This window comes from Diospyros lotus, chromosome 8 (assembly GCF_014633365.1).
Source record: "Diospyros lotus cultivar Yz01 chromosome 8, ASM1463336v1, whole genome shotgun sequence".
NCBI classification, from domain to species: Eukaryota; Viridiplantae; Streptophyta; class Magnoliopsida; order Ericales; family Ebenaceae; genus Diospyros; species Diospyros lotus.
Genome location: NC_068345.1, coordinates 230,197 through 257,897, shown reverse-complemented (window position 1 = coordinate 257,897; position 27,701 = coordinate 230,197). Strand labels below are relative to the sequence as shown.

The following is a 27,701-nucleotide window of genomic DNA, read 5'->3' as shown; positions in this document are numbered from 1 at the left end:
TTGTCAATTTACCCTTGATTTTTTATTTTTTTGCTCAAATTAATACGCCCATATATATATTCTACAAAAATAGTTTACTTTTATCAGATAACCGACGGACTGTTAATACCATTAGTCATTGAGTGAAAGGTATAACACTTTACCATATAACCTTTTTAAAATTAAACTTCTTCAAAACATTGATAAGTAAAATTTAAACATCACTTTAGGCCACATCAAACGAACTCTAAATTTATTTAAGGAGGCCTAAAAAACTCATTGACCTTTCAAGTTCTTCTTTAATTGAAGAGAAATTGGATTTGATAGTTTTAATAACAAAAATTTATGTAGTTTAAATGAATGTAATTAAATATTAAATTTAATTTGAGGAATCCCATAAATCAATGGCCTTCCAAATTCTTATTCAATTGAAAATATAAATTAATTTGTGATGTATATAATATGTTTTTAAATAAAGTACACTGTTATAATTTATTTTCAATCTTGAATTATTTTTATTAATTGGTAATGTATATAATATGTTTTGAAACATATCATGGATTAATAAGATTATTTTAAATTTAAAAGAAAAAAATAATTTTAAATTTAAAAATAATGTGCACCTAAGGACTATGATATTAGTCTTACTCAAATTAATTTTATCAAATTTTAACTATGATTTCTGTCCATTTGGCTGAGAGAAAGAGACGGGTGAGAGAGTGAAAGGGAGGACACTTAAAAAATTTAAGGACAAAAATACGGCTTGTAAAATTTGGAAATTAAGAGATAATCTCTTAAATAATTAGGTTCGACCACATTAGGGATTAATGTATTTTAACCTAAAAGTATTTTGCATGATCCAAAACGGATCAGCGACAGCGCGAGATGTTAGTCCGCGTGGTCCCTTTCAAGATTTGATTTTTAAAATAAGTTCTCCACAATGTCAACCCTCCCAAACCTAACTCATCAACCAAGTAGCCATAATCAAATGCTAGAACATACAAATCGGCTTGGCAAAAAGAAAAAAACTAAAAATTAAAAATACAAATCGGATCCTCAAAGCTCTGACTTCCACCCCTGGATGTCTTCGTCAAATTAAAACTCCATTTTCCCATAAATCTGAAAATTCGAAGCCCAAGTCAATCATCATCTCTATCTTTTTCCCTCTCTCTCGAGCTGTAGTTTAAGATTAACAATATCAATGGGAAAGCTCTGCCGCGCTCTATTCATATTGCTGTTTGTAAACGGTATAAGATTTCGATTCAATTCTATATTTCTTGTTTAATTTCTTTTCCGCATGCTTTCAATCATCAGTTTCCGAGTCTATACTGCTGCTTCATCATATCTTCTTCATATATAATATATTAATTATTGGGTTGTACACATATATATATCTATATATATATATATATATGCAGAAGATTAAAAAGAAGAAGAAGCAGAAGCAGACGAGTTTTCGTGAACAATGAGATGGCAGTTCATCATCATGAAGGGATAAAGTGTGTTGGGTTGGAGGATTGCTGTGATTTCTCCAGCAGCTCCGATCTATGCATTTGCATGGTGACCTGGAATATGAACGGACAGGTGCATATAGATACCTACGATATGACTTTATTATATAATATATATATATATATCTGCTGCTCTTCATGATGAAAAAGCATGGACTTTTCACATTCCTTCCAAGTTCCAAACAAACATATTATGTATGTGTGTGTGTGTGTGTGTGTGTATATCGCAGGTGCGTTATGAAGATATAGAAAAGCTGGTGGGAATTAGAGATCATCAGCGGCGCTTTGATCTACTGGCGGTTGGGTTGCAAGAGGCGCCGCGGAAGGATATCTCCAGATTGTTGCAGACTGCTCTCGTTCAAACCCACGTGTACGCAATCTTCTGCATTATCAAAACTACTATTACTACTGCTGCTGCTGCCCCATGCATCATGAATTTGTTTAATTCGTCCCCGTTAATCTCCATCGCGATGGATTTATTAATTTGTCTTTTTGTATGAATGTACTGTACATGTTGCTCCATATATCGATCACGTTTCTAATTTGCTATATATCCATTAATTTCATCAGAATTATAAGCACAGCGCCACACCCCAATCAGGCTTTCTTTAATTATTTTGTTTTAAATAATTAATAGAAGAGTATATATATATGATATGATGATTGGCAGATTTAAGAACTCGCGCTTTACTTACCACTATAATTTATTAATCTTGTGAGAATTAATTAATATATACTTAACGAAGTTATAAAGAAGTACTGATGGTTTGTTTTGAAATTAATGAAATTTGGATGCGAATTAGGCTGCTAGGGAAAGCCGTGATGCAATCAGTTCAGCTGTATGTGTTTGGACCCAAGAATAAGTCAGAGGTATTCCTAAAAGGTGGGTATCCATCTATGAATAATTTTAATTAATTCCTGAATTAATTATACAAATAGTATATCGTTTATTCAGTAAATTAACTAATTATATATATATATATTCGACTAATAGTATATATATAAATATATGTTGATAAGTTAGTCTATTAATAACGACTTATATATATGTGCAGAAGTAAAGATGGATAAACATGGTGTTGGAGGGTTCGGGGGACTGGTTAGAAGAAAGAAAGGGGCAGTGGGTATCAGAATGAAGTACAAAGGAGTTGGGCTGCTCTTCATCTCTTGCCATCTGTCTGGTATAATTATAATTATATATATCAATTAATGAATGGTTTACTTTTCAATATTTCTTCTAATTAATACAAATTAAGTAGGTGGCTAGCATTGATATGATTATTATAACTGGAATTGCATGCACGTACGTGCAGCTCACGCAGGCAAAGTGGAAGAGAGAAATAGGGAGTGGAGGGAGATATCGAGGTCGCTGTTCTCGGAGGAATGGAACCCGTACTCGAGGCCTCCACATGTCACCGTATGGTTGGGGGATCTCAACTACAGGCTTCAGGGCATCGCGGCCTCCCCAGCCGCCACCCTCATGCACCATAACCTTCACCAGGTGATCCATCAAGTTCACCCATCACTTGCTTCCCCCACCTCGAACACTTTCTTGTTTTTTTCTCTCTCTCTCTCTCTCTCTCTCTCTCTCTCTAGTGTATTTTGTAATATGGGCCATGCCCTACATGAGGCCCAATTCTTGAAGGCCCAATATATAACATAGCTAGATGGTCCCCATTTTTTTCAAAGCTCTGCTCTAGTCTAGTATAATCAAGGTCTTTAATAGAGTTGTATTTTTTTTTGTTATATTCTGCTTTGTATTGTAATAGCTTACATTTGTATTTTCATGTTTTGTGGCGTTTTTGTATTTTTTGTCTCAAGGACATTTCTGTAATTTGTGTATTAGTTTTAGGGCATATTTAAGGTAGAGATCTCTATGAATAAAGTGGGTCAGTGAAGCCTTTAATTCTCGTGTGTTTCTCTATTAGATTTCAAGCTCTATGTTATGGTATCAGAGCAAACCCTAGCCTCCACCTTCGTCGATTCTTGTCTTCATCGGTCTCCGACGCTGTGAGTTCTAGGTACGCTTCTTTTCCTTCCTTAATCGACGACGTTGTGTGTTGTTTTTTTTTTCGGTGTCGTTGTGGATCTCCATTGTTCGGAGTTCTGCAAATTGGTATTACCATCTTCATCCTTTTCCTTCATATTTTTTTTAGATCGCGAACCTTGCGATCTTATTCCGTCACTATCTTCATTTGCTTTGCTATCTGATTGATCGCTCATACTTGTTCTATGGCGACTTCATTTTCGGAAATTTCTTCTCCATCACTGAGCACCTCTGCTGTTGACAACGCCTCGAGTCCATATTTCCTACATCATTCTGATAATCCTGGATTGCTGCTAGTATCTCAACCGCTCACCGGAGACAACTATGCGTCGTGGAGCCGCGCCATGCTTATTGCTCTCTCGGTAAAGAACAAATTAGGTTTTGTTAGTGGCTTGATTTCTCGGCCACCAAGTGATGATCCTCTTTTCAATTCCTGGATCAGAAACAACAATATTGTGATTTCCTGGATTTTAAATTCTGTTTCTAAAGAAATATCTGCAAGTGTGATATTCTCTGAATCTGCCTATGATATTTGGAATGATCTTAAGGAAAGATACCAACAGTCTAATGGTCCTCGGATATTTCAGCTTAGGAGAGATTTGATGAATTTAACACAAAGTCAGTTATCTGTTAGTGCTTATTTCACAAAACTTAAGACCATATGGGACGAACTTAGCAATTATAGGCCAAACTGCTCTTGTGGAAGATGCTCATGTGGTGGTATAAAGGCCTTAGCAGAACATTATCACATTGAATATGTAATGTCGTTTCTGATGGGCCTAAATGATTCTTATGCACAAGTTCGGGGACAACTGTTGCTAATGGATCCAATTCCTCCCATTAATAAGGTGTTTGCCCTAGTTACTCAAGAGGAAAATCAAAGGAACATTTATACTGTTGTTAATGATCCAGTCACATTCTCTGTCAAACATGATAATAATAGGCCCAATCAAGGTAGATCTCAAAAGAGGGAAAGATCCATATGTAGTCATTGTGGTTTTACTGGGCACACAATTGACAAATGCTATAAGCTTCATGGATATCCTCCCGGGTATAGGCCTAGGCAGAAAAATGTTACATCTAATCAGATGCCTTATAACCAGCTGAAAAATCCTATTGTGAGTCAAATTTCTGAATCAAATTCTAACTCCTCTCAGAGTCAGGGTGTTGAAGGTTTTATGCAGTCGCTAAATCCTCAGCAATATCAAAATTTGTTGAGTATGTTAAGTTCACATCTCACATTTGCTAAGACTATAAGTGCAGATCTTGCTCCTGAGGCCTCCACTTTGGATCAGGCTTCAGGTATCTATTTTTCTGTGTCTGTTGGCTCTTTACTTAGTGACCCTCAATATTGGATTTTGGATTCGGGAGCTACTAGCCATGTATGTTTTTGTCTATCATCTTTTGTTGAAGTAAAACCTATTCAGAACACTTATGTTACCCTTCCTAACCATACACGGATCTCAGTATTCTATATGGGTTGTGTTCAACTTACCTCAAATTTGGTATTACCCCTCTTTTACACTCCCAAACCCCCTATCAATTGTTGTATCAAACTCCCGTCGACTATTCTTCATTTAGAGTTTTTGGTAGTCTATGTTTTGCCTCTACCTTGCCCTCGCATAGATCCAAATTTCATCCTAGGGCCAAGGCTTGTATTTTTATTGGCTACCCACCAAACATCAAAGGCTACAAGCTGTATGATCTCACAGCAAAATCTATTTTCATCTTTCGGGATGTTCAATTTCATGAGCACATATTTCCCTTTCATTCTATAACCTCTTCTGATGAGATATTGGACCCATTTCCTGATCTTGTTTTACCACTTCCTGTTCATGAACTTGCTGTTGAACCATCTCCTTCATCTTCTACTCATCGCCTTGATCCTGCTATTGATTCATCTTCATCTCCGTCCATCTCTCCCATTCTCATCCGTAGGTCTTCTCGGGCTACTCGACCCCCTACTTATCTATAAGACTTTCATTGCAGTCTTTTATCTCATCACCCACCTCTTTTGACCAACACCTATTATCCTTTACATCATTATGTCTCTTATTCTAAACTTTCTCCTACTCATGGTTCTTTTCTTCTTCAAGTCTCCACTGATTTTGAACCTCAATACTATCATCAAGCCGTAAAGCATGCTCATTGGAGAGATGCAATGAAAGCTGAATTAGATGCCATGCACCTTAATAACACTTGGAGTGTTACCTCTTTGCCTTCTCACAAGCATGCTATTGGGTGTAAATGGGTTTATAAAATTAAATACAAATCTGATGGTTCTATAGAAAGGTACAAGGCCCGCTTGGTAGCTAAAGGATATACACAACAAGAGGGGTTGAATTTTCTTGATACATTTTCTCCTGTAGCAAAATTGGTGACTGTTAAAGTTTTACTTGCCTTAGTTGCCAGCCATAAATGGGTTCTTACTCAATTGGATGTGAATAATGCTTTTCTTAACGGGGATCTTTTTGAGGAAGTCTATATGGACTTACCACTTGGGTATAAGCCCTCTTACTCGGTTGGTAATAAGGGGGAGAAATTAGTTTGTCGGTTACATAAGTCTATATATGGGCTGAAACAAGCTTCTAGGCAGTGGTTCTCAAAATTTTCTCAAGCTATTCTTCAATTTGGTGGTTCTCAAAATTTTCTCAAGCTATTCTTCAATTTGGTTTTACACAGTCCAAATCAGATTATTCCCCTTTCACCAAGGGTAGTGGTTCTTCATTTGTAGCTCTTTTGGTCTATGTGGATGACATCATACTTACAGGACCCAATCTTTCAGTTATTGCTGATCTGAAATCTTTTCTACATAGTCATTTCAAGCTTAAGGATCTTGGTCGTTTGCGTTATTTTCTTGGTCTAGAGATTGCACAATCTGCCAAAGGGATTTTCTTCTCTCAAAGGCACTACACTTTGCAACTTTTGGAAGATTCTGGTCTCTTAGGCAGCAAACCCGCTTCTGTTCCCATGATTCCTAATCTAAAGCTTAGTGCTAATGAAGGGGATTTGGTTGAGGATGCTTCTCTCTATCGTCGGCTTATCGGCCGCTTACTATATCTTACCATCTCTCGGCCAGATATCACTTATGCGGTCCACAAACTTAGCCAATTTGTATTTAATCCTCGGAAACCTCACTTGGATGCTGTCTATCACTTATTGCAGTATCTGAAGGCTGCTCCTAGTCAGGGATTATTTTTTTCTGCCACTTCTTCATTACAGCTTCGTGCTTTTTCCGATGCTGACTGGGGCTCGTGCTTGGATGCTCGTCGTTCTGTTACTGGATATTGTGTTTTCTTTGGAGCATCTCTGATTTCTTGGCGTTCTAAGAAGCAGCCCACTGTTTCCCATTCCTCCGCTGAAGCTGAGTATCGTGCTTTGGCTTCTGCTGCCAGTGAACTTACATGGCTTACTCAACTTTTATCGGATTTTCAGGTTCCTTTTTCCCCTCCTGCCTTACGTTTTTGTGATAATTAAGTTGCTGTTCATATTGCAACTAATCCGGTTTTTCATGAGCGTACCAAACATATTGAGCTAGATTGCCATTTTGTTCGTGACAAAATTCTTGCTGGACAAATCAAGCTATTACCTATTCGCTCACTACACCAGTTGGCAGATATTTTTACTAAAGCTCTCCCAGCTTCTCATCTTCTTCCGTTATTGTCCAAGATGGCCATCATCAATAATATTCATGGCTCATCTTGAGGGGGAGTAATAGAGTTGTATTTTTTTGTTATATTCTGCTTTGTATTGTAATAGCTTACATTTGTATTTTCATGTTTTGTGGCGTTTCTGTATTTTTTGTCTCAAGGACATTTCTGTAATTTGTGTATTAGTTTTAGGGCATATTTAAGGCAGAGATCTCTATAAATAAAGTGGGTCAGTGAAGCCTTTAATTCTCGTGTGTTTCTCTATTAGATTTCAAGCTCTCTGTTAGTCTTTTCCTTTTCCCAGAAGAGGGGAGGAACTCAAAAAGGAAAACAAGTTATGCAGCACTAGCTAATAGATAAGGAACACAAAAAATAAAAAAACCCCACATATATAGCTTGCAGAATAAAATTAATTTTCCATGCATGCTGTCTTTTCTAATATTCCAAATTAATAATATTCCTTCCTTTTTTCCTAAAATATATACGCAATACAGCAATCCTAATCACCAAACTTAATTACTATATATTTTGTGTATCCTCTTGCCTAATGGATGATTCCTCTTACACAAAGGTTTGCATTAATTGTACCTTACAGGTTTTATTCACAAATTAAATTAAGCATGTTGGAAAACCTCACCTTATTTGGTTTAGAACATGTTTTTCGCTCGGAATGTTTAATGTGATCTGCATATATTTTATTATTGTGCAGCAGCAACTCACTAGCAAAGATCAATTATTACAAGAGGCTGAGAGAGGGCAGGTTTTCAACGGCTATTTGGAGGGCATACTGACATTCAAACCGACCTATAAGTTCGACATCGGAAGCAGCACTTATGACACCAGTCATAAAGTACGTAACCCCCAATTTCTTTCCTTCTTTCTTTTAGAAATATGTCTACATAAGAAAAAAATAGTTAACTAGACTGCTGATTGTTTGTAATTGTAGGTAAGAGTGCCATCATGGACGGATCGAATACTGTTCAAGATAGAAGAGCTGGACAACATCCAGGCCAGTCTCCACTCCTACGAATCCATAGACACTATTCACAGTTCAGATCACAGACCAGTCCAAGCTCACCTCTGCTTCAAACTTAGCCAAGCCTGCTCCTCACAAACACAACACAGCAATTAATACATCACCAGCTTGTACCTAGATAGCTTGCTAATTGAATTCCAGCACAAATGAATAACACTACTTTTATTTGTTAAATGTTAATACTACGTTTTTCCCTGTTTTAATTCCTTGCTCACATTTCAAATTTGTTTCTTGATTTTAGTTAAAACTATACATCCAAACTTTCGAAGAAACTTTCTTGATTAATTTAAATATATAACAAATACAAGATTTTCATTTTGTGTAATAAATATTCATATTGTGATATCTGTATATGAATTCTTTTTTCTTTCAAGGTAGCTGGAGAAAGTATATTCTATAGTCTAAATGAAAAGGTGGAAAACAATCAGTAAAACAAACAAACAAACAGAGAGATAGAGAGGGAAGAGAAAAATTACGAAATAAAGAAGTTGCTTTAACCACACCATGACGCATATCATCACCCTTGCATGTAATTATAGCTATCAAACACAATTTCTGAATCACATAGAAAGAAAATAAAAACACTCTACTTTACAATTACTATGGTTTATAATTAAAATTGGCAGGCAGTGACTCTCTATCATATTCATTCGTGTATTTATCTCCCCAGTCCCCAAGAAATTAAAAATCTTGATTCTCTCCTTTTTTAATTCTTTCTTCTTAATTTTTCTTATTCAGTTTAAAATGCACCAAAGTTTCTTTTCTCCGGCACATTTCCAGCATGCTGAAGCCCCAGAGTAAGTGACACATCACCCACCGGCGCCCCCAACCTTACCAGTGACGACACCAAGTTTGCACCCGCACCACGGTGACTCGTATCATCCCAATTATGACAGGTGGTGGTAAAACAACCATAGATAGTTCCCGGTGACATATGATGTGCATTAGTACTAACGGAGGTGGTGGTGGTTGCGCCACTGTGGAACATCATCCGCTCTTGGTTTCCGGAGGAGTGGTGGTCGCGATTGATGGAAGGGTCCTTTTGTTCAACACCAACTTTTATTTTAGATACCGAGTTGTTGGCTACCAACGGCACCAGTGCTTGCAATGTAGTAGTTGTTGGGTTACCGTGGTGTATTGGCTGTGTTTCTTGCTCTTGGTCTTGGTGTTGGTGTTGCTCCGCGCTGACATCTTCTTGATACATTTCCTCCACCATGGGTTTCCACAGTCGAACCCTCGCATTTATGAACCAATTTGATACCTACAAAAAGACCAATTAGTCAATTAATGCTAATCATTTTCTTATTTTTTAAAAAATTTACCCTTGGAATATTTTTTTCAAAACTCAAATAACAGTTTTCTAATCAATTTGGATTTATCTAGAATCTCCCAATTTAAAGAAGACAAATATTAATTATAAAGTTTTTGATAGGAATAGATGAAAACACTTTCTATCTACTTCCATTCCATTCCTTAACCGGTGACTCTTTCGACCAAAGAGAACCTTCTTCTATCCATTTTTATTCTATTGAATTCCAATTCATCAATATCTCCAAGCACACTTTAGATTAGAGAATACCACCCAACCATTTGTTGGAAATGAGTGTGTGTGTGTGTGTGCGCGCAGTGGGCTGCTGTCCTACTTCGGTGGGTGACAAAGATGCCCGTGGCTTTTTATGCTTCCCTTTGCTTGGCCCCCAAGTTCTTCTAGTCTTGCTTGGTCCCCAAGTTCTTCTAGCTTTGCTTGACACCAGTTCTTCTAATTTTGCTTGGTCCCCAAGTTTTTCTAGCTTTGCTTGGTCCTTGGTCTTCTTGAGTTTTCTATTACTAAGAGCAAGCCCGTCCCGAGTTCTGCTAGCTCTGGTTGTTTGTGGCTACCATTCACCGGATAGGTCATTTCATCATGCTAAGACAGTCATCGGAGTCTGCTCGTCGCCAGTATAGGGTGCTAATTGTCTTCTGGACAGCGCTTTGAGCGACTCGACCTGCTTCTGTTCATCGTCTTCTTGACGTTCCATTTTCTAGTGGTTGTTATTCACCCATCGTTTGCTTTTTGCTATTTTGGTCCGGTAACATCTGTTTTTGTTTGTTTGTTGTTGCTATTTAGAAGTACATGTTGCTGTTTATATCCGTGTTCAAGTTGTTGTAGTTAGAAGTTAAGTATTGTAGTTTACGTTTCATATATTGTAGTGGGTTGGAATTGATTTTCTTGTATTGAGTACGGATCATTCTAATGTAATCTCTATGTATCTCTAACAATCCGAAGACAGTTAAAAGGAGAGACTAGTAAAGATGGATGCCCCAAATCCTGCGGATGCTGCTGGTGCCACTACTACTGGTGTTGCCTTGGGTTCATACCCGTTCGCTGCCGGTGCTGCCTCGGGTTCACACCCACTTGTTGCTACTATTTTTGCAATAGCTACTATGTAAGGGGTCGGTTCAGCCGTGGCCAAGCCAACCCCACATGTTGAAAAGCCACCGCCATTTAATGGTGAAGATTTTAAAAGATGGAAATAAAAAATGTTGTTCTATCTGATCACGCTGAATCTAACTCACATCCTCAAAGAAGACTGCCCCGTTGTCTTAGAGGAGAATATGACCACTGAAACTGTGGCTGCAAGGGAGGTATGGATGCACTTAGATTTTCTCTATAAAAATTATATTCTGAGTGGCTTGGCCGACCCGCCGTATAATGTGTATTGCATCGCATATGCTACTTCCAAGCAATTGTGGGAGGCCCTGGAGAAGAAATATAAGCTTGAGGATGCTGGCACCAAGAAATTTCTAGTGGGTAAGTTTCTAGATTACAAGATGGTTGATACCAAATTGGTAGTCAACTAGATAGAGGAACTACAAATCATCATTAGTGATTTGTATAGCGAGGAATTGGTCATTAATGAGCCATTCCAAGTTGCCGCCGTGATTGAGAAGCTGTCGCTTTCCTGGAAGGATTTCAAAAATTATATCAAGCACAAGCATAAGGAGTTATCTATGGAAGATCTGTCTCTTTGACTTCGTATTTAAGAAGACAACTGTAAAGGAGATAAAGTCTCAAACAGATTTGGAGCTAAGGCCCACTTAGCTGAGGCTCTCAAATCTAAGCCCAAGAAGCAACAAGGCAAGAAAGTAAGCAGGTCATTGGGATTGAAGAAGACTGTCAACAAACGCATTCAAGGCAACTGTTGGGTATATGGTAAGTCAGGCCACAGGGCTATAAATTGTAGGCCCAAGAAGGGTCAAAGTTCTGGTAACAACCAGCGCAAATCTAAGCCTTCTTATACCAATATTATAACATTCTGCATCGAGTGATAGGAATGACTGGAACAACTTACCTTGATGGGCTTACGCGAACTTCTCAGGGGGTCACCCAACCTTGAGCTTCCCCAATTCAAACACGCTTAACCCGAGAGTTTTTTGCATACATTCAACCCAAAAGGTATTCAGCTAGTGTTGTTTCCTTCCTTACTTATCCTCGATATATACTACCCTTCTATGGGCTCTTGGGGTATTACATTCTCTCCCCCCTTAAGCACATGACGTCCTCGTCATGTGACCTCACAACTGGTCCCATATCTTCTCTCCCATTTGCATGGCTGATGTGGGATTCGCCTAAGGTGCCTACACGCACCCCCCTTAGGGACTCAGCGTCCTCGCTGAGGTTTGCCCCACCATCGCGCTCAGAGCATCGGGGGTCAGCTTTGATACCACTTGTAACATCTTGCATTAAACGATAGGAAGAAACATAACAACTTACCTTGATGGGCCTACACGAACTTCCAAGGGGTCACCCATCCTTGAGCTTCCCTAACTCAAGCACGCTGAATCTGGGATTTCTTTACCTACATTCAGCCCAAAAGGTATCCAACTGGTGTTGTTTCTTTCCTCATTTATTCTTGATATATACTACCATTCTCTAGGCTCTTAGGGTATTACATTTATACCAATATGGTGGAAGATGATGAACTCGTTGTAGTCATCACTAAAGTCTGCATGGTTGATAATGCCAAAGGTTGGTGGATTGATACAGGTGCTTCAAGGTACATTTGCAAGGATATATCCCTGTTCTCAACTTATGAGAAGATGGATGACACTAAAAAGGTGTACATGGGAAATTCCTCAGCCTCGACTGTGGAAGGCAAGGGCAAGCTGTTATTAAAGTGGATATTTGGGAAGATTATGACCTTCACAGATCTCTAGCATGTGCCTGAGATTCATAAGAATACGGTATGTCTGGAACCTTGCTGAACAAAAATGGGTTTGAACTCATTTTTGAATCTGATAAATTTACTCTTACTAAGAGGGGAATGTATTTGGGTCGGGGATATCTAGATGATGGCATGTTTAAGTTGAATGTACAAGCTCAAGTGCCTAAGAAAAATAATAAGAATGATTTTTCTACTTATACTGTTGAGTCATGTGATGTGTGGCATTCAAGATTAGGACATGTCAATTATCGTTCATTCTAAAGAATGGTTAATCTAGGGTTATTACCTAGCTTTAACATTGATAAGGGACACAAATGTGAAGTTTATGTTGAATCAAAATTTATAAGTCGTTTCCATCTGTGGAAAGTAATAGTCAATTACTCGATCTAATTTACAGTGACATTTGTGATATGAAAAGTACTCCCACTAGAGGTGGAAAGAATTATTTTGTCACATTCATTGATAACTGTAGTAAATATTGTCATGTATATTTATTACCCAATAAGGATGAAACCTTTGATGTGTTTAAAAGATTTAAATCAATTAGGAAAGAAAATTAAGGTGCTCAAATCAGATAGGGGTGGTAAGTATGAATCGTTAGCTTTGTCTGAGTTTTATGAATCTCTTGGTATAATCCATCAGACGACAATGCCTTATACATCACAACAAAATGGTGTAGCTGAAAGGAAGGACCGAACCTTGAAGGACATGGTTAACTACATGTTAAATAGTTTGGGTTTACCTTATAATTTGTGGGGGGAAGCATTGCTTATTGCAAATTTCATATTAAATAGAATTCCACATAAAGAGTCTAACAAGTTGCCTTCTGAAGTGTGGAATAGTAAACAACCCTCCTATAAAATCCTGAAAGTGTGGGGGTGTTTGGCCAAGGTGTAGGTTCTTTTACCTAAAAGGACTAAACTTGGTCTAAAAACTATTGATCCAAAAACTATTGATTGCGTCTTTATAGGCTATGCCTTGCATAATGCTACCTATAGGTTCCTGGTAACGAAGTCAGAAATTCCTAACATTAATGCTAATACTATTATGGAATCTATAGAAGTTGAGTTCTTTAAGAACATATTCTCTTTTAAGCAAGATAAACCCAGTAAGAGTGGTTCCAAGAGAACTCATAAGGCAAGTTCCTCAAAAGGCCAAGATGGGTAGGAAACTGAAATTGAGTCTCGAAGAAGCAAAAAGACAAGGAAGGCCTCTTCCTTTCGCCTAGATTTTCTAACCTTTGTGTTAGAAGACAAATTGCAAACTTATAGTGATGCAGTGTCATCTCCTAATACTCTTTATTGGAAAAAGGCTATTAATACTGAAATTGATGTTATCTTGCAAAACAATACCTGGGTATTGGTCAATTTGCCACATGGGTGTAAACTAGTTGGGCACAGATGGATTTTCAAAAAGAAATTGAAGGCCGCTAGTACTATTGATAAGTACAAAGATCAGCTGGTAGCTAAAGGTTATTATCAAAAAGAAAGACAAGACTCTGTTGACACGTATTCTCCAATGACAAGAATCACGTCCATTAGGATGCTGATTGCTATTTCAGCATTACATAATTTGGAGATACATAAAATGGATGTAAAAAACTCATTCTTGAATAGAGATTTAGAAGAAGAAGTCTACATGGAACAATCTGAAGGGTTTGTTGTAAAGGGACATGAAATGAAGGTTTGTAAACTAATAAATTTTATGGGTTGAAACAGTTGCCCAAGCAATGGCATGATAAGTTTGATCACACAATGCTATCGAATGGATTTAAGATAAATGAGTGTGATAAATGTGTTTATGTGAAAATCATAAACCAAGAATGTGTCATTGTGTGCTTATATGTGGATGATATGCTGATAATGGGCATAAATCGAAGTGTCATACAGTCCACAAAGAAGATGTTGAACTCTTATTTTGACATGAAAGACCTTGGTTTTGCTGATGTCATTCTTGGAATTTGAATAATAAGGAATTCTGAAGGGTATGCACTTTTTCAGTCGTATTACATAGAGAAAATGTTGAGAAGATTTGGTCACTTCGAGAGTAAGCCGACGGTTACTCTGTTTGACCCAAATTCAAAATTGAAGAAAAATCATGATGAATGTGTATCTTCTCTGAAATATGCCAAAGTCATTGGGAGTCTGATGTACATCATGAATTGTACTAGACCCGACATCGCCTATTCTGTAGGCAGGCTGGTGAGATACACGAGCAATCTTGGGCATGACTATTGGAGTGCATTAGTCAGGGTACTTAGATACTTGAAGTACACCCTAAACTATGGATTGCACTACACAAAATATCCATATGTACTGGAAGGATTTGGTGATGTTAATTGGATCTCCTACAACTCAGAGACTAATTCAACCAGTGGGTATGTGTAATACCCGAGATTTTCTAAAGGGACTCAAGTGTAATTTATCTTGGGCCGTAAGTGAGATTTTCAAAAGATTTCATGTTACAACGTAATTTTCAGTACAATTGTGTTTCAGGATAAAAAATTGAATTGTGATAAAGGACTTCTAGGAAGTCAACGAAACCTTGAGAAGATTCACATTTTGCATAAGGAACAAACCTTAAGTGGTTTCGGGGTGAAACAAAATAGTTTACGGTCAACAAGTAAATTTGGGCCTAAGTGTAAATTTCTAATTTTGTCCGAGGGAGGCCTAAATGACATTTTTTCAGAATCTTTGGGGATGAAATGAAAAGTTTAAAACTTGTGGGCCTTAATGGAATTTTTAGAAACCCAAGAGGTTTCATGAAAAGTGCTGAAAAGTAATTAGAAAAAATTGAGGGGCCAAAGTTTAATTTTCCAAAATCTGGCAGTGTGAACACTACCATGGATGGTGGCCACCTCTTCTATCGTCAATTTCGGCCGTGGGAGGCTGCTAGAGAGGTCGTAGAGGCTCTAGGTGTGACATCCCGACCCCACTATCGGGTTCCACCATAACCTACATTACAACCCTGGCCTGCCCTAAGGATGGTTATGCCCCTACCAAGATAAAACTTTAAAATAATATGGGCGCCCTGGGTGGGGTCCAGGCTTCGCCGCCTTCGGCCGAATGAGAGCTCGGGAGTAAATTGCAAGGGCAACGGAAACTCACTCGAGCCTCGTGCTTGATTAAGCCCTTGGAGCATAAATCCAATTTCAAACAAATATCACATGCCCAATAAATTACTTCAACCATCAAACATAATTAAACATAACCCAGTTTTCGGCCGTGGCCGACAGGTACAAGTTCCATACCCTACTGGGTTTACTCATAACAAGAACCTTAACTTGGTTCCGGTTTACTTCAAGTTAAGCCATATCCGACACTCATAGTTAACACACAGTAGTTATATTACATTATTAACATTTGGGGTTAACCCACACCCCCACGGTTAACAGTCGCTACCAACTAGCGGATCCCGAGCCACCTATTGGGTTAGTGGGAAAATACAAGGGTGAGTCCCGAGGACTCAGTAAGAGTAATATGAGTTGCAGTAAACTAAAATGCATGACAATTATAAAATAATGTCAAGTGCATCATGCATGCTGGCCTGTCCACTCACCCTAAACCGGATTTTGGTGGCCCCACAGATTTCATTTAGGACCCCATCTTGAGACTCACACGGCCCAAATCTACAGCCCCATGCCTAGACACTTCTCCCACAGTCTATCACAAGCCATGCCAAAATAAATTTACACGCAAACCATATTAAACCTTACCACGCGTTAATCTTGTGCTGCGCGTTGGTTTCACGTTCCAATTTCCTATACAATCGTAAAATGAAAATAATTTAATTAAACGCGCAATTTTAATTATCGCTGATACATCGCTAATTAATTTAGCTAAACATGCGACTGATTCATAAATAGCACTATTAAATAAATTTAAAACATTTTTATACCTTGCGTACACACACAGGCAAAGTTTCGGCGCGTTAAAAATTATGGAGCATTCACAGCGATGAAACAACGCTATTTATAGGTGCCAGAAGAGGAGGAATCGGCCAGGGGAGGAAAATTTGGCTGTCAAGGTGTCCCCCGCATGCTGCCACATGGCAGCAAGGGAGAAGGGGTGGGTGGCACATGGCCACCCATGTGGCACGGCCAGGAGTGCGCGCCTGGCGCCCTGGCCGCGTGCACGGGCGCACGCATGGGCGCCACCTGGTGCCCAGCTGTTACACTAGGGCTAGGCCTAGGGTCATCATGGCTAGCCCTTGGATGAGGATCGACCATGAGGATAACCGATTTGATCGATATTTCAACCAAGAGGTTGCCGAAAAATCAAGCCCATTTTGAGGCAAATCTCAACCATTTGAGGTCACTTCAAGGCTATTAAATGGATGAAATGATGAAAGAGGCAAGGGATGTATCAGGAATGGACGTTTTGTGGCTTGAGAATGGGTATAAATAGAGGTTGAAAGTGGCTGAATACTTCAACATTTAAACTCAGAAATTTGAGGGTTTTAAGAAAGAAGTGAAAAAAATGGATAAGGGGCTTTTGTTCCCCAAGTCGAGAGGAAGATTTCTGCAGAGTTTGATATGTTTTGGTACACGTTTTAAGCTATTTCGAGGCTTGGTCGGAGTACAAGGTAGTCATCAGAGCCAGATCTTAAATAGACCAATTGGAGGCCTTCCGAATGTGCTTTTGAAGCCAAGAGATGCACCGTTGTGATCGACGAGATGTAGGGATCAAGATGGAGGAAAAAGCCAACAACGCCGGTGTGCTGGCATTGAAAAAGATGATCGGCGTGTGAGTTGTACGTGTTGGTTATCACACTCAACCCACGTGCCAACACGTGAGGACGCATAAGCCTAGGAGTAATTCTGGAATTTTCTTTAATTTTTTTTGGATTTATTTTATGAATTTTAGTGTTGAAAATTTGAGAAAAATGTTTGAGGAGGTATTTATTTTGGATTTATCGAGGGAAAAATAAAAAGAAAATGGAGAAAAATATTGAAGAAATTATGAAAAAATAGATATTTATATTCCTTTGTATAAATATGATGTCTAGGGATCGTTGAGGCTCAAGATTGAGTATTTGTGAGATTATTGAGATTTAACAAGAAAATCGAGACATGACACGCATATCAAGAAAGCTTGTGAGGCTAAGTTAATGTGAGTATTTTTTTCCAAAAAACTTATACGTGTTATGTTTTGCCTATGTTGAGCATGATATTAATGAAAGTTGCCAAATTATTTGTAATTTATGCACATGTTATCATATCTGTACATGTTCTATTGCATTTATAGTCGTGATTATTTCATATGGCATGATATTGTTTGCATATTGATATCTGTGCATGGGATGGGATGTCGCCTTGATAGTGTAGTCATAATTCCCCAAGGGTATTGTCGAAATAACGTATAGGAGTGTCTCATTGCCTAGTGTGCATGCCGGGATGATTGCCTAGGATTCCGTACTGGGCTAGTTTGCTAAGGAACTTACACTAGGGTGTATGTTTGTTCACATCTTTCTATCATACATTCATGTAACTATTTTTAAACCCTTACTTGAAGGTTCATCTTCTAATTGGGTTATTCCCCTAAAACATTCAAGCGTTCCAGTTGGGACTTACAACAGAGGCAAGGAAGTGGTTGAGATGTAATGGCACGGGGTGACGTGTCCGATAAGTTCGGCAAGTTATTCAGGTGTTTTGCTTCTTCATGATGATTCGAATGTGTTTTAGTCATGTTGAGAAACTTATGTTTCATTGATGATTAGTCTTGTTAAATGTAAGAGTGTTACGTATTATGAATGATGTTCGAGAGTCAATCATGTAATAATGCTATGGTTTAATGTTATTTGAGGTATCATTTGATTGTATATGAGGTATTCAGTTGTTCATCTGAGAGATGGTTCTCCATGTATTTTGTTTTGAAAACGTGGTGTTATATTATGGTACGGATTCTTATGTTATAATTAAAGTGAATTCGGTTATGTACTAAATCAGGTTTCGATTGTTGCTTCCGCATTTGTAATGATATGTTAGGGTTTTTTTCCCCCCTTTGAAATATGGTACTTGAGGTGTTAAGGGATGTATCGTTAAGAGACAAAATGTATTTATATGTTGAGCCTCAGCATAGTGACACGCTCAGGAAAAACGGGGTGTTACAATATGTGTTCACCCTAGGTGGTGCTATTGTGTCATGGAAGTTTTCGAAGCAAACGTGTATAGCACGGTCAACCATGGAGTCAAAATTTATAGCTCTGGACAAAGCATCTGAAGAAGCTATGTGGCTTCGCCATTTCCTCAAAGATGTTCCATTATGGAAAAAGCCTATTAACGCCATTTGCATATACTGTGACAACTTAGCTGCCTCAATAAGTGTTAAGAATAATGTCTATAATGGAAAGTTAAGACACTTTAGGCGCAGGCATAACACTGTCAAAGAGTTGCTCACTAATGGAATAATCTCCATTGATTACGTAAAGTCAAAAGAAAATCTAGCTAATCTTTTGACGAAAGGAGTGACTTGTGAGCAAATCAAATTTACATATAAGGGAATGGGGCTAAAGCCTTTAAAATGACTTTTTTGGTAGTAACTGTAATACACGGTATTACATGGTATTGAAAAATAAATAAATTTGGATTATTTTGTCAGGACCTCGGGTGGTTCGGAAAGCCCAAGGGTCAATTTCGAGAAATTAATTAATAAAATTGCCGAATTGGCGGCAGAGAGTGCCTCGGGACTTGGGTGTCCAGGGAAGAGGGCAAGAGATTGGCGAGGGTCTCGAGGCGAGGTTTATGACACTGGAAGCGATTCGATCGGGAATAATTTTCGGAATAAATTCTGTATAAGCCTGAGTGGGTGCCAATACCGAATAGTCGAAGGGGACCTCCTGGAAGCTGAGGGGACCCTAGGGGTGGTTCGGTTTTCTAAGTAAGGCAACCCTTAAGTGTTTTCGGGTCGAATAAAGGTCTCGTGCAGGCGCAGGGACGAGGTCGGTATTTCCGAGTAGCGGTCGATTATTAATTTCGAATAAATCGAGATTTTGAGTGGCTTAAGAGTAATTAATTAAAGCATTGGAGGGTCCAAGTGCTATTTATAAAAATCCTCAAGTGTAATAAAAAATTCCTAAGTGGAATTAAGGAATTTTATTTGGGAATTAATGTGAAATTGGGGATTTATATATAATTTATATATATATATAATGTGTGTGAGGAGGAAGCTTCCTTGAAGCTTCCTCACGTGTGCCTCTGTTAATTTGAAAATCAGAGAGAGAGAGCAGAGGAGAGTGAGATTGCGAGAGGCCGAGAGCGAGAGCTGTAAGAGAGTGAGAGAGGGAGAGAGCAGTGGCAAGAAAGAGAGAGAGCTGAAGCTGTTGGGGGCCGATGGCTGGCTGGTGTTGGCCAGATGTGCAGTGGCCATTGATGGCTGAAATGCAGCGCCGGAGGCTTGCGATGCAGCGGCAGCAACAGGTGGAGCAGCGAGGCGCGCCGGTGGAGCTTGTGGAGGCCGCGACACCTATTAGCGTCGGAAGCAGCCATCAATGGTGGCAGCTGAGGCTTGCGGTGAGGCTGGTTCAAGGCTGGCCGATAGCTAGCGTTCGCGTGGTGGTCAGGAGCAGTCCGAGGTGGTGAGCAGCGACTGCAACGGTGGCCAATGGCGGGCCAAGCAGCGACTACCGGCGTGGCCAGGAGCGGCGGCTGGAGGTGGCTGCCGAGCGCAAGGAAGATAAAGGAACAGGAGCGCGTGCAGGAGAGGAAGTAGGGAAGAAGAGAAGAAAAAAAAAAGAAAAAGAAAAAGAAAAAGAAAAGGAAATAATAAAGAAAATCTGGAAAAATGGGAGATAAATCCTAGAAAATTCTAGAAAAGTTCTAAAAATTATTTCGAGACTCGTGGAGCATACTAAAAGCTCGAGATTGAGATTTTGGGCTTGAGGTGGCAGTCAATGAGGCAATGCTGTATGGGCGGTTGGCCGATTTTTGTTTCCAAATTGATTGAGGTAAATTTATTAAATTTCTTTTTGAATTAATTTCCATTATTTGAGATAATGTGGAATAGGTTATGGTTGGATTATGACCATGGTTGGGTGGTTTCTGTTGAGTTGTTGTCGAGTGGTTTTGCGGTATACGGTGTAGTTGAGGGCATTAGTTGAATGCCGGATGTTAATGGAGTTGGGTTTGTGTGTGTTTGCATCTAGGTTCGACTGGAAGGACGGTGATCTTAGAAGAGCTCGGAGTTCGGGTTGGAATTCTCGCCCGTGGCAGATAAGGCTTCGAGCCAGGTAAGGGACGGCCCCATGTGGAGATGGCCTTGCAAGTTAGTAAATGTGTTTGATAATGTTTTTATGTTGCATTTGCATGTAGTGGTTAACACTTGCGTGATGCAAGACCTAGTGGACCTGTGGCCATAAGGAGGACTAGTGTTGTAAGGGCTGATAGGTTAATGCCTCAAACCTTGGAGGGTTGTGAGGATGAGTGGGTCTAGCCTCATTTGCATGCATTGGCACACATAAACATGATTATATTCATATTTACATGCATTGCACCCTTACTGAGTCTTTATGACTCATGAGATTTTACCTCATGTGTAGATGTTGCAAGTCCAGATGCAAGCAGGCATGGCGCCAGGAGGCTGTTGTGGCAACTAGCTGTGTTACCTGAGTTATGTGTTTTATTATCTCTTGTACGTAGCCATGTGGTGTTATGTATGTATACCCTTGTGAGTAAATGTATGTGTTGTTAAGCGTTAAATGTATTTAATTGTTGTAATCATCATAGTGTGATGAATGATGGTGAGAATGTTTGTTGTATATGGCTGAGTTGGAGAAGCCGAGTTTCGGACCGAGTAAAGATCAGCGAGGTATGTTCTCATAAATCCCCAATACTCAGCGAAGTGTTTGTTATGCTAGCTTTGTGCCTGGGTCACTTCTGGCTTGCTATGAGGCGAGTTGAAGAGAGGTGAAGCTCACTCGGGTTTCGAGTCTCGGTCCACTAAGTTTTTCTTGTTTGAGTTGGGACCGATTTCTGAGTGGAGCGAAGGGAAGGACGAAGCCTAGTTCCCACCTAGGGCGTTTCCTATTGAAATATAGTCCAACCCTTCAGTTGTGGTTTGTCGGGTGAGTAATCTGGTCGATTATTTATTGGTGGCGCCCGTAAGTTGGAACGGGTCGTTACAATAACCAAACCTAGTTGACTGGAGATCCCAAGATCTAGGTTAAATTGGTCAATTGGCTAGAATAAGTCATAGTTGACACAATAAGAAACTTCTAGTTTCTCCCCATGTCTCGAAAATTGGAGAGTGTCATGTCGACGTTAAATGGAAGGTTGATATCTTGAAATAAGAGGAGTAGTGATAGGGTACTCTTAGTTTATGCTTCCCTATATGAAAGTAGAAGTGGGGTCACTTCTATGAGAACTGTTCAATGGCTTGGTTTCTCTAGAGCTCTCATGAATTTCAGGATGCTATCCAGGATCAAAATGGACACAATCGTATAGAACTCAGTGGGTCAAGACAAGTTATGTGTGATGTCTATTGTCTTGATTTACCTTCAGAAGGATAGTTCAAGAGCCAGTCTCACTATTTCTTTGGTAAGTTCGATAAATATTCACTAAGGAAGGTTCAATTCCAAAAAACACATTATTGATGCATAACTTGTCTATTTGCTCTCAGTGACTTTGTGTCGTTTTGTATGTTTTCTGCACACATGCACTCATGTGGGGGATTGTTGGAAATGAGTGTGTGCAGTGGGCTGCTATCCCATTTCGGTGGGTGATAAAGATGCCCATGGCTTTTTATGCTTCCCTTTGCTTGGCCCCCAAGTTCTTTTAGCTTTGCTTGGTCCCCAAGTTCTTCCAGCCTTTATATTTCCCTAAGCTTATTCGAATTTTTTGGGACTTGGTCTTCTCGAGTTTTCCGTCACTGTGAGCAAGCCCGTCCTAAGTTCTGCTAGCTCCAATTGTTTGTGGCTTCCGTTCACTAGAGAGGTAGTTTCATCCTGCTGAGACAATCACTGTAGTCTGTTTGCTACCAATGCAGGGCGCTAATAGTCTTCAAGATGCTTTGTGCGACTCGACCTGCTTCTGTTCATCGTTTTCTTGACGTTCTAGCTTTTGGTGGTTGTTGTTCACCTGTCGTCTCTCTTTGTTGTTTTGGTCTAGTAACATCTGCTTTTGTTCATTTGTTGTTGTTATTTAGAAGTACGTGTTGCTATTTATATTCGTGTTCAAGTTGTTGTGGTCAGAAGTTAAGTATTTTAGTTTACGTTTCATATATTGTAGTGGGTTGGAATTGATTTTCTTATATTGGATGGATCATTCCTAGTATAATCTCCATATATATACTCTCTGTATCCTTAACACCATTATCTAGGTTTGAAAGTTATATCAATATTTTTCTTTTCATTAAATTAAACTACCATATCTAATTTTTCTTAAAAACTCTTTGACATTAGTATGTTTAAAGATGAAATCCTAATTTTTCATCTAAATACATTAATCTGACTATTTCCCTATGTGTTTAAGTTTAAATGACTAGAAAACTAAAAAATGTTCCCCTCCCCATAAAAGCACATTTTACCCCCCTTAAAAAAAAAAAAATACATTAACGTGTCTATATTGACATTAAATTTATGCTAAAACAATGAAAATAAAAGGAGTAAAATAACCCCCCCTTCCCCAACCTCAATCATCTTTCATTCTTTTCCTTTTGCTAAAACTCCTATCAAGGGTGAAACAACCTCTTGGTTATTGTACGTGTAATACCTGGGAAATTATTAAGAGTATATATGGTATTTAATGAAGGGTATAACTGGAATTATCGAAAGAATAAGACTATAGGACACACTGACGCAGCTTTAATTTGGACGATCGAATTAGTCAGAGGGAGTACCCCGGACCCTAGACGATTAAGGAAAATGGTATAGTATCAACGAGTGATTTAAATTATGATTTTTAGTGATGAAAGAAATTAGATCGGGAATAGTTTTCGGTATAACTGTTGACCGGGCTGAGAAAACCGAATCGATGTAGGAGATGTCCAGAAGATCAACGGAGCGCGTCAAGGACTAGTATTTAATGTGTAGAATAACCTTTAAGCGATTTCGGGTTAAATCAAATGGATTTAAGGTCAATTTGACCAATCGGGCCTAAGTGTAATTTTCTAAATTTGCCCGAGGGAGGTTAAAATAGTAATTTTTCAGGAATTTCGAGGGACAAGTGAGATGTACAAAGCTTGTGGGCCTTAGTGATATAGTTGGATTTATCAGGGGTGTTATGGAGAGGGCAGAAATGTCATTTGAAGAAAATTAGGGGCTAAAGTGTAATAAATGAAACTTGTGGTGTGAACACAATCGGCCGCCACAATTAAGCCGCACATGGAGGCTGAAACCGGCGATGGGACGGCCAAGGAGGACCTGGGGGAGGTGCTATACAGCTTGGGGTTTCTTGTAGGCCAAGTTGTGGTCGGTGATTGGCCGGATCTTGGCCAAATTTTTGCTATAAATAGCAAGGGTTTCTGCCGAAACTTGGCAAGAAAATCGAATGCCATTTTGGATGTTTTTGAAGGAGTGGTTAAGGGGCTATTGGTGCTTGCATCAAGGGGAAGATTTTGGGATATTTTGGGAGCATTTTCATCAGGCATAGAGGCCGATTGAAGCTCGGTCGAGAAAGGGTGGCGGTCCGCCTTGCCAGACCTGCAACTCGACTTTTGGGGTGTCTTCCGGTGAGTTTTCGAGCTCCAACCAGTTCCAACATGATTGAATTTGAGTGGGCTTCAAGGGGGTGCCTTCAGATCGGTCGTCGGAGACATCAGTGGTGGCCGAAAAATTGGGGAAGAAGGTGGCGCGTGGCTGCACGCGCCACACACCACTCACACCCACGCGCTGGGAGCGTGAGGGCGCCTGACAGGGGCAAAAATGGTATTTCCTTTTTCAGTATTTTTCTTAATTTATTTTAGGAATTATAATGTGGAAAAAATGGGAAAAATGTTTGAGAAAATAAGTATTTTGGAATTATCAAGGTGAAAAATGGGAGAAAATAAAGGAAATTATGAAAAAATTAAGAAAAATAGATTTTAATGCTTCTTTAATTAAATATGATGTTTAGGAAGTATCTCGGCTTGAGGTTGAGTACAAGTTCAAGTATTTGGTGATTTGGCACGCAAATTGAGGCTACGCACGAGGATCGAGGCGATCCAAATATGTTTAAGGTGAGTGGTTTGACTCTAGTTTTACCTTTGTTTTGGATATGTCTTGGTGTGAGTGTAGTGAGTTCAGGTGAAAGAGTGTCATGGTAGGGCACTCGAGACCAGAACTCGGGATGCTATGCTTATGTGTTTTATTCATGTATATATGGCATCATGTGGTATATTGCATCAACTATTTTTTTTACTTGCAAAAGAGTCCGTGCATGGCTTGTGATTTTCATATCATCGGAGTATTGATTTTCATATCGTTATTTGGGTCCGTATGGGACGGGATGGGGTCTTCTTGAAAATGGGACAAGGTTAATCCTGGTGAATGAGTGACATGGTAGGGCACTCGAGAGATTAAGTATGTCGCGGCAAGGTCAACCCCAACGGTGTGTGGAAGGTGTTTTTCCACGGGAGGTTGAATATGTCAGGGAGATTTCTCAAGATAGACGTGTTTGCATGTGTCGTTTGTCTGTGAATGCCATGCTCGTATGTGTTTCATGCATTATGTAAACTGTTTCATGCCGTCACTTAGATGTTTTGTCATCTAACTTGGGTTATGCCCCTGGAACGTTCAATGTTCTAGTCAAGGACTGCTGCGAGAGCAAGGACATGGCCGGTTGAAGGTCAACAATGCTTAGATTGATAATCGTTGTAAACTTTGGAGTTTTAGTATGTATTTTAGCTTGTGCATGAACAGTTTTACGATAACGTTGTTATCATTTGGTCATTTGTATTACATATTTTGTTATGGAAATACTATGTAAGAACCTCGGTGTTTGATGTTAATGTATCTGCTGCGTTATGATATGTCTCGTTTAGTTGTTAAGATTAATGATCTTGTTAAGTTAAACAGGCAAGACTGGGGCTTTCAGGATCTTGTGTGTGCATGTGAAGGTTGTTCATGAAGCACCGTGCGTGATGATGTTAATAAAAAAAAAAGATTCTCGAAAATACCCTTATAGTGACACGCCCGGCGAGGTGGGGTGTTACAGTACGTTACAATGAACCAAATTTGACTAGTACGTATATAGCTTCTTTTTTTTTTTTTAATTCCCAAATAAACATATGTAAGAATAGACTAATTAGAGACATTATATAAAAAAATATATTAGTGAGGTGTAAGCTTTGATTGAAGAATGAGAAATAGAGAAAGAAAATATTGATACATGTAAATCCACGCAGGCAACAAGACTTGTTCAAGCTTAGTGGATGTTAGTTGCTTTAGTGGGTAGATAATCTCTTATTTTCTGACTTAGTGGAGTCATGTGCATGTTTTTAGTAGTAGTGGTAATAGCTCTTTCTATTTCCTTGCTTTGTGGTTATTTTCTCTTTGTATTGTAAGGCTATAAATATAGCCAACTGATGGAATAAAAAGGGAGAGTAGAAAAATTCAGAATACTCCATCTTCTTTTCTCTAAATTATGTAGATTCTCTATTCCTCTAATTTTTTGCCCTATCAAGAGAGTGAGGGAGAATTACAAGGCTAGACCAAGAAGTCCTGGAGAAGGCGCCAAACTATCTAGAGAATGGAAAGATGTTGGACATTGAGAACGTATAGAAAGCTTGGGATACTCATTTAACGACATACAAGGTGGTAGAAAATGTATAGAAGGTGCATCTCTAAACTCTTCATTGATAGTTTAAGCTTCTTTAGAAGGAGAAATCAGAGTTCATTTTTGAATATTTCTTGCAAACATTTGCTTTTGTTAATTAATGAAGGCCAATGGCGAGACTATTGATGACCAAACAAATTGTAGAAAAGGTCATTCAAACTTTAACTTTGCAATTCAAGTCTATTATGACATCTATAGAAAAGTCTCGAGATCTTTCCAAGTTGTTAGTTGATGAGTTAATGGACTCTTTACAAGTTCATGAGTAGTGGCTTAGGATAAATCAAAGATAATGGAGGAAGCTCTACAAACCCAATTGGTATTGTAGGATGAAAAGAGAGTTCTTTCTAATTTCTATAAAAAAGAAAAGAAAAGAGGTGATTCCAAGTCTTAAGAATGCCAAGAGAAGAAGAACAATAAAGGTAAAGATAAGTCTCATATTCAGTTATTTAATTGCAAAAAATATAAGCATTACAAGTCCCAGTGCGAAAGCAAGAAGGGAGACAGTCAAAGTTTTCATGCTAAAGTTGCAAGATCCATTGATAACAATAAAGACCCTTGAAAAAAGCTTTATTGTTCACATGTGATGTGGAGCTGAAAGATCAGAATAATGTCTAGTTCTTAGATACTAGTTGCAAAAATCATGTGTGTGGACAAAAAGAGTTGTTCGCAAACTTGGACTGCACGGTCAAATCGAAGCTGAAATTTGGGAATAATGCGAAAGTTCTTATCTTGGGAAAATGACAAATTGGACCCATGCATCAAGGAAAATAATGGGTCTGATCAGTCCATTACCAAAGCATATTTTGTTCCCAGTCCTCATTAGAATCTTCTTAGCATGGGACAATTGTCCGAGCAAAGCTACCACATGGAGATCAAGGATGGGTTGTGTATGATCAGAGATAGTCAACAAGGTTTGATTGCAAAGGTAAAAATGTCTCATAATCGTCTTTCTCCTTTACATATCAAGTATGATACTCCATGTTTCATCAGTGCCTCGATTCTAGACTCCTCGTGGTTGTGGTACATGCATTTTGGGCATTTGAACTTCAATAGATTGAAAGTACTGATTCACAAATAAATGGTGTTGAGATTACCAAAAATCTCTTCCCTAAGGGATATTTGCGAGACATGTGTGCTTGGAAAGAAATCTAGGGAAACCTTCCTTTCGAGACAGCCATGGAAAGCAACCAAGGTATTAGAGTAAGTATATTCTGATCTTGGCAAGTCGCTTGGGGAATCTTAAAATCAAGGGTATAAATATTTTATTACATATATTGACGATTTCAATTGAAAGACATGGGTTTTATTCTTGAAGTACAAATCATATACCATTGACACTTTCAAGGAATTCAAAGCCTATGTAGAAAAACAAAGTAGGCAACATATAAAAACTCTTAAGACCAATACCCGACAAAAGGTCTTGAGTTCAAGACTTCTTTTGAGGTATAGAGTAGCCAAACACTTTTGGTTGCACATTTTTGTGCATTTGGCTGTATTACTTATGCACATTTTCTATTAGGGGGAGG

General features: G+C 38.9%; 2 protein-coding genes across 7 annotated transcripts in view; one reads left to right on the top strand and one right to left on the bottom strand.

The window, feature by feature from the left end:
• The first annotated feature begins 1,076 nt into the window (after positions 1-1,076).
• LOC127807941 (type IV inositol polyphosphate 5-phosphatase 11) lies at positions 1,077-8,426 on the top strand. 4 transcript variants are annotated; one of them, XM_052346183.1, is made up of 8 exons: positions 1,077-1,226; positions 1,398-1,563; positions 1,721-1,860; positions 2,294-2,373; positions 2,546-2,671; positions 2,804-2,991; positions 7,900-8,037; positions 8,134-8,426. In XM_052346183.1, the coding sequence occupies exons 2-8, from the start codon at positions 1,450-1,452 to the stop codon at positions 8,317-8,319; spliced, it is 972 nt and encodes a 323-aa protein (XP_052202143.1). In that variant the 5' UTR covers positions 1,077-1,226; positions 1,398-1,449; the 3' UTR covers positions 8,320-8,426. The 4 variants fall into 4 exon arrangements, with proteins under 4 accessions (XP_052202143.1, XP_052202144.1, XP_052202141.1 ...); XM_052346184.1 differs by having other exon boundaries at positions 7,897-8,037; positions 8,110-8,257; XM_052346181.1 differs by having other exon boundaries at positions 1,078-1,226; positions 7,897-8,037.
• Positions 8,427-8,695: 269 nt separating this feature from the next.
• Positions 8,696-27,701, bottom strand: part of LOC127807940 (BEL1-like homeodomain protein 4) — a 41,015-nt gene continuing 22,009 nt past the window's right edge. For all 3 annotated transcript variants that reach the window (XM_052346179.1, XM_052346178.1, XM_052346180.1), the window contains exon 5: positions 8,696-9,484. In XM_052346179.1, the coding sequence (XP_052202139.1) occupies positions 8,963-9,484 (522 nt within the window). In that variant the 3' untranslated portion in view covers positions 8,696-8,962. The remainder of the gene's footprint in view (positions 9,485-27,701) is intronic.

Excerpts from the sequence above, each read along its gene's own strand:
- LOC127807941 (XM_052346181.1), top strand. The coding sequence starts at position 1,450 with ATGGCAGTTCATCATCATGAAGGGATAAAGTGTGTTGGGTTGGAGGAT. Across the intron at positions 2,374-2,545 it reads GTCAGAGGTATTCCTAAAAG|AAGTAAAGATGGATAAACAT; the intron begins GTGGGTATCCAT and ends ATATATGTGCAG. Across the intron at positions 8,038-8,133 it reads CTTATGACACCAGTCATAAA|GTAAGAGTGCCATCATGGAC; the intron begins GTACGTAACCCC and ends TTGTAATTGTAG.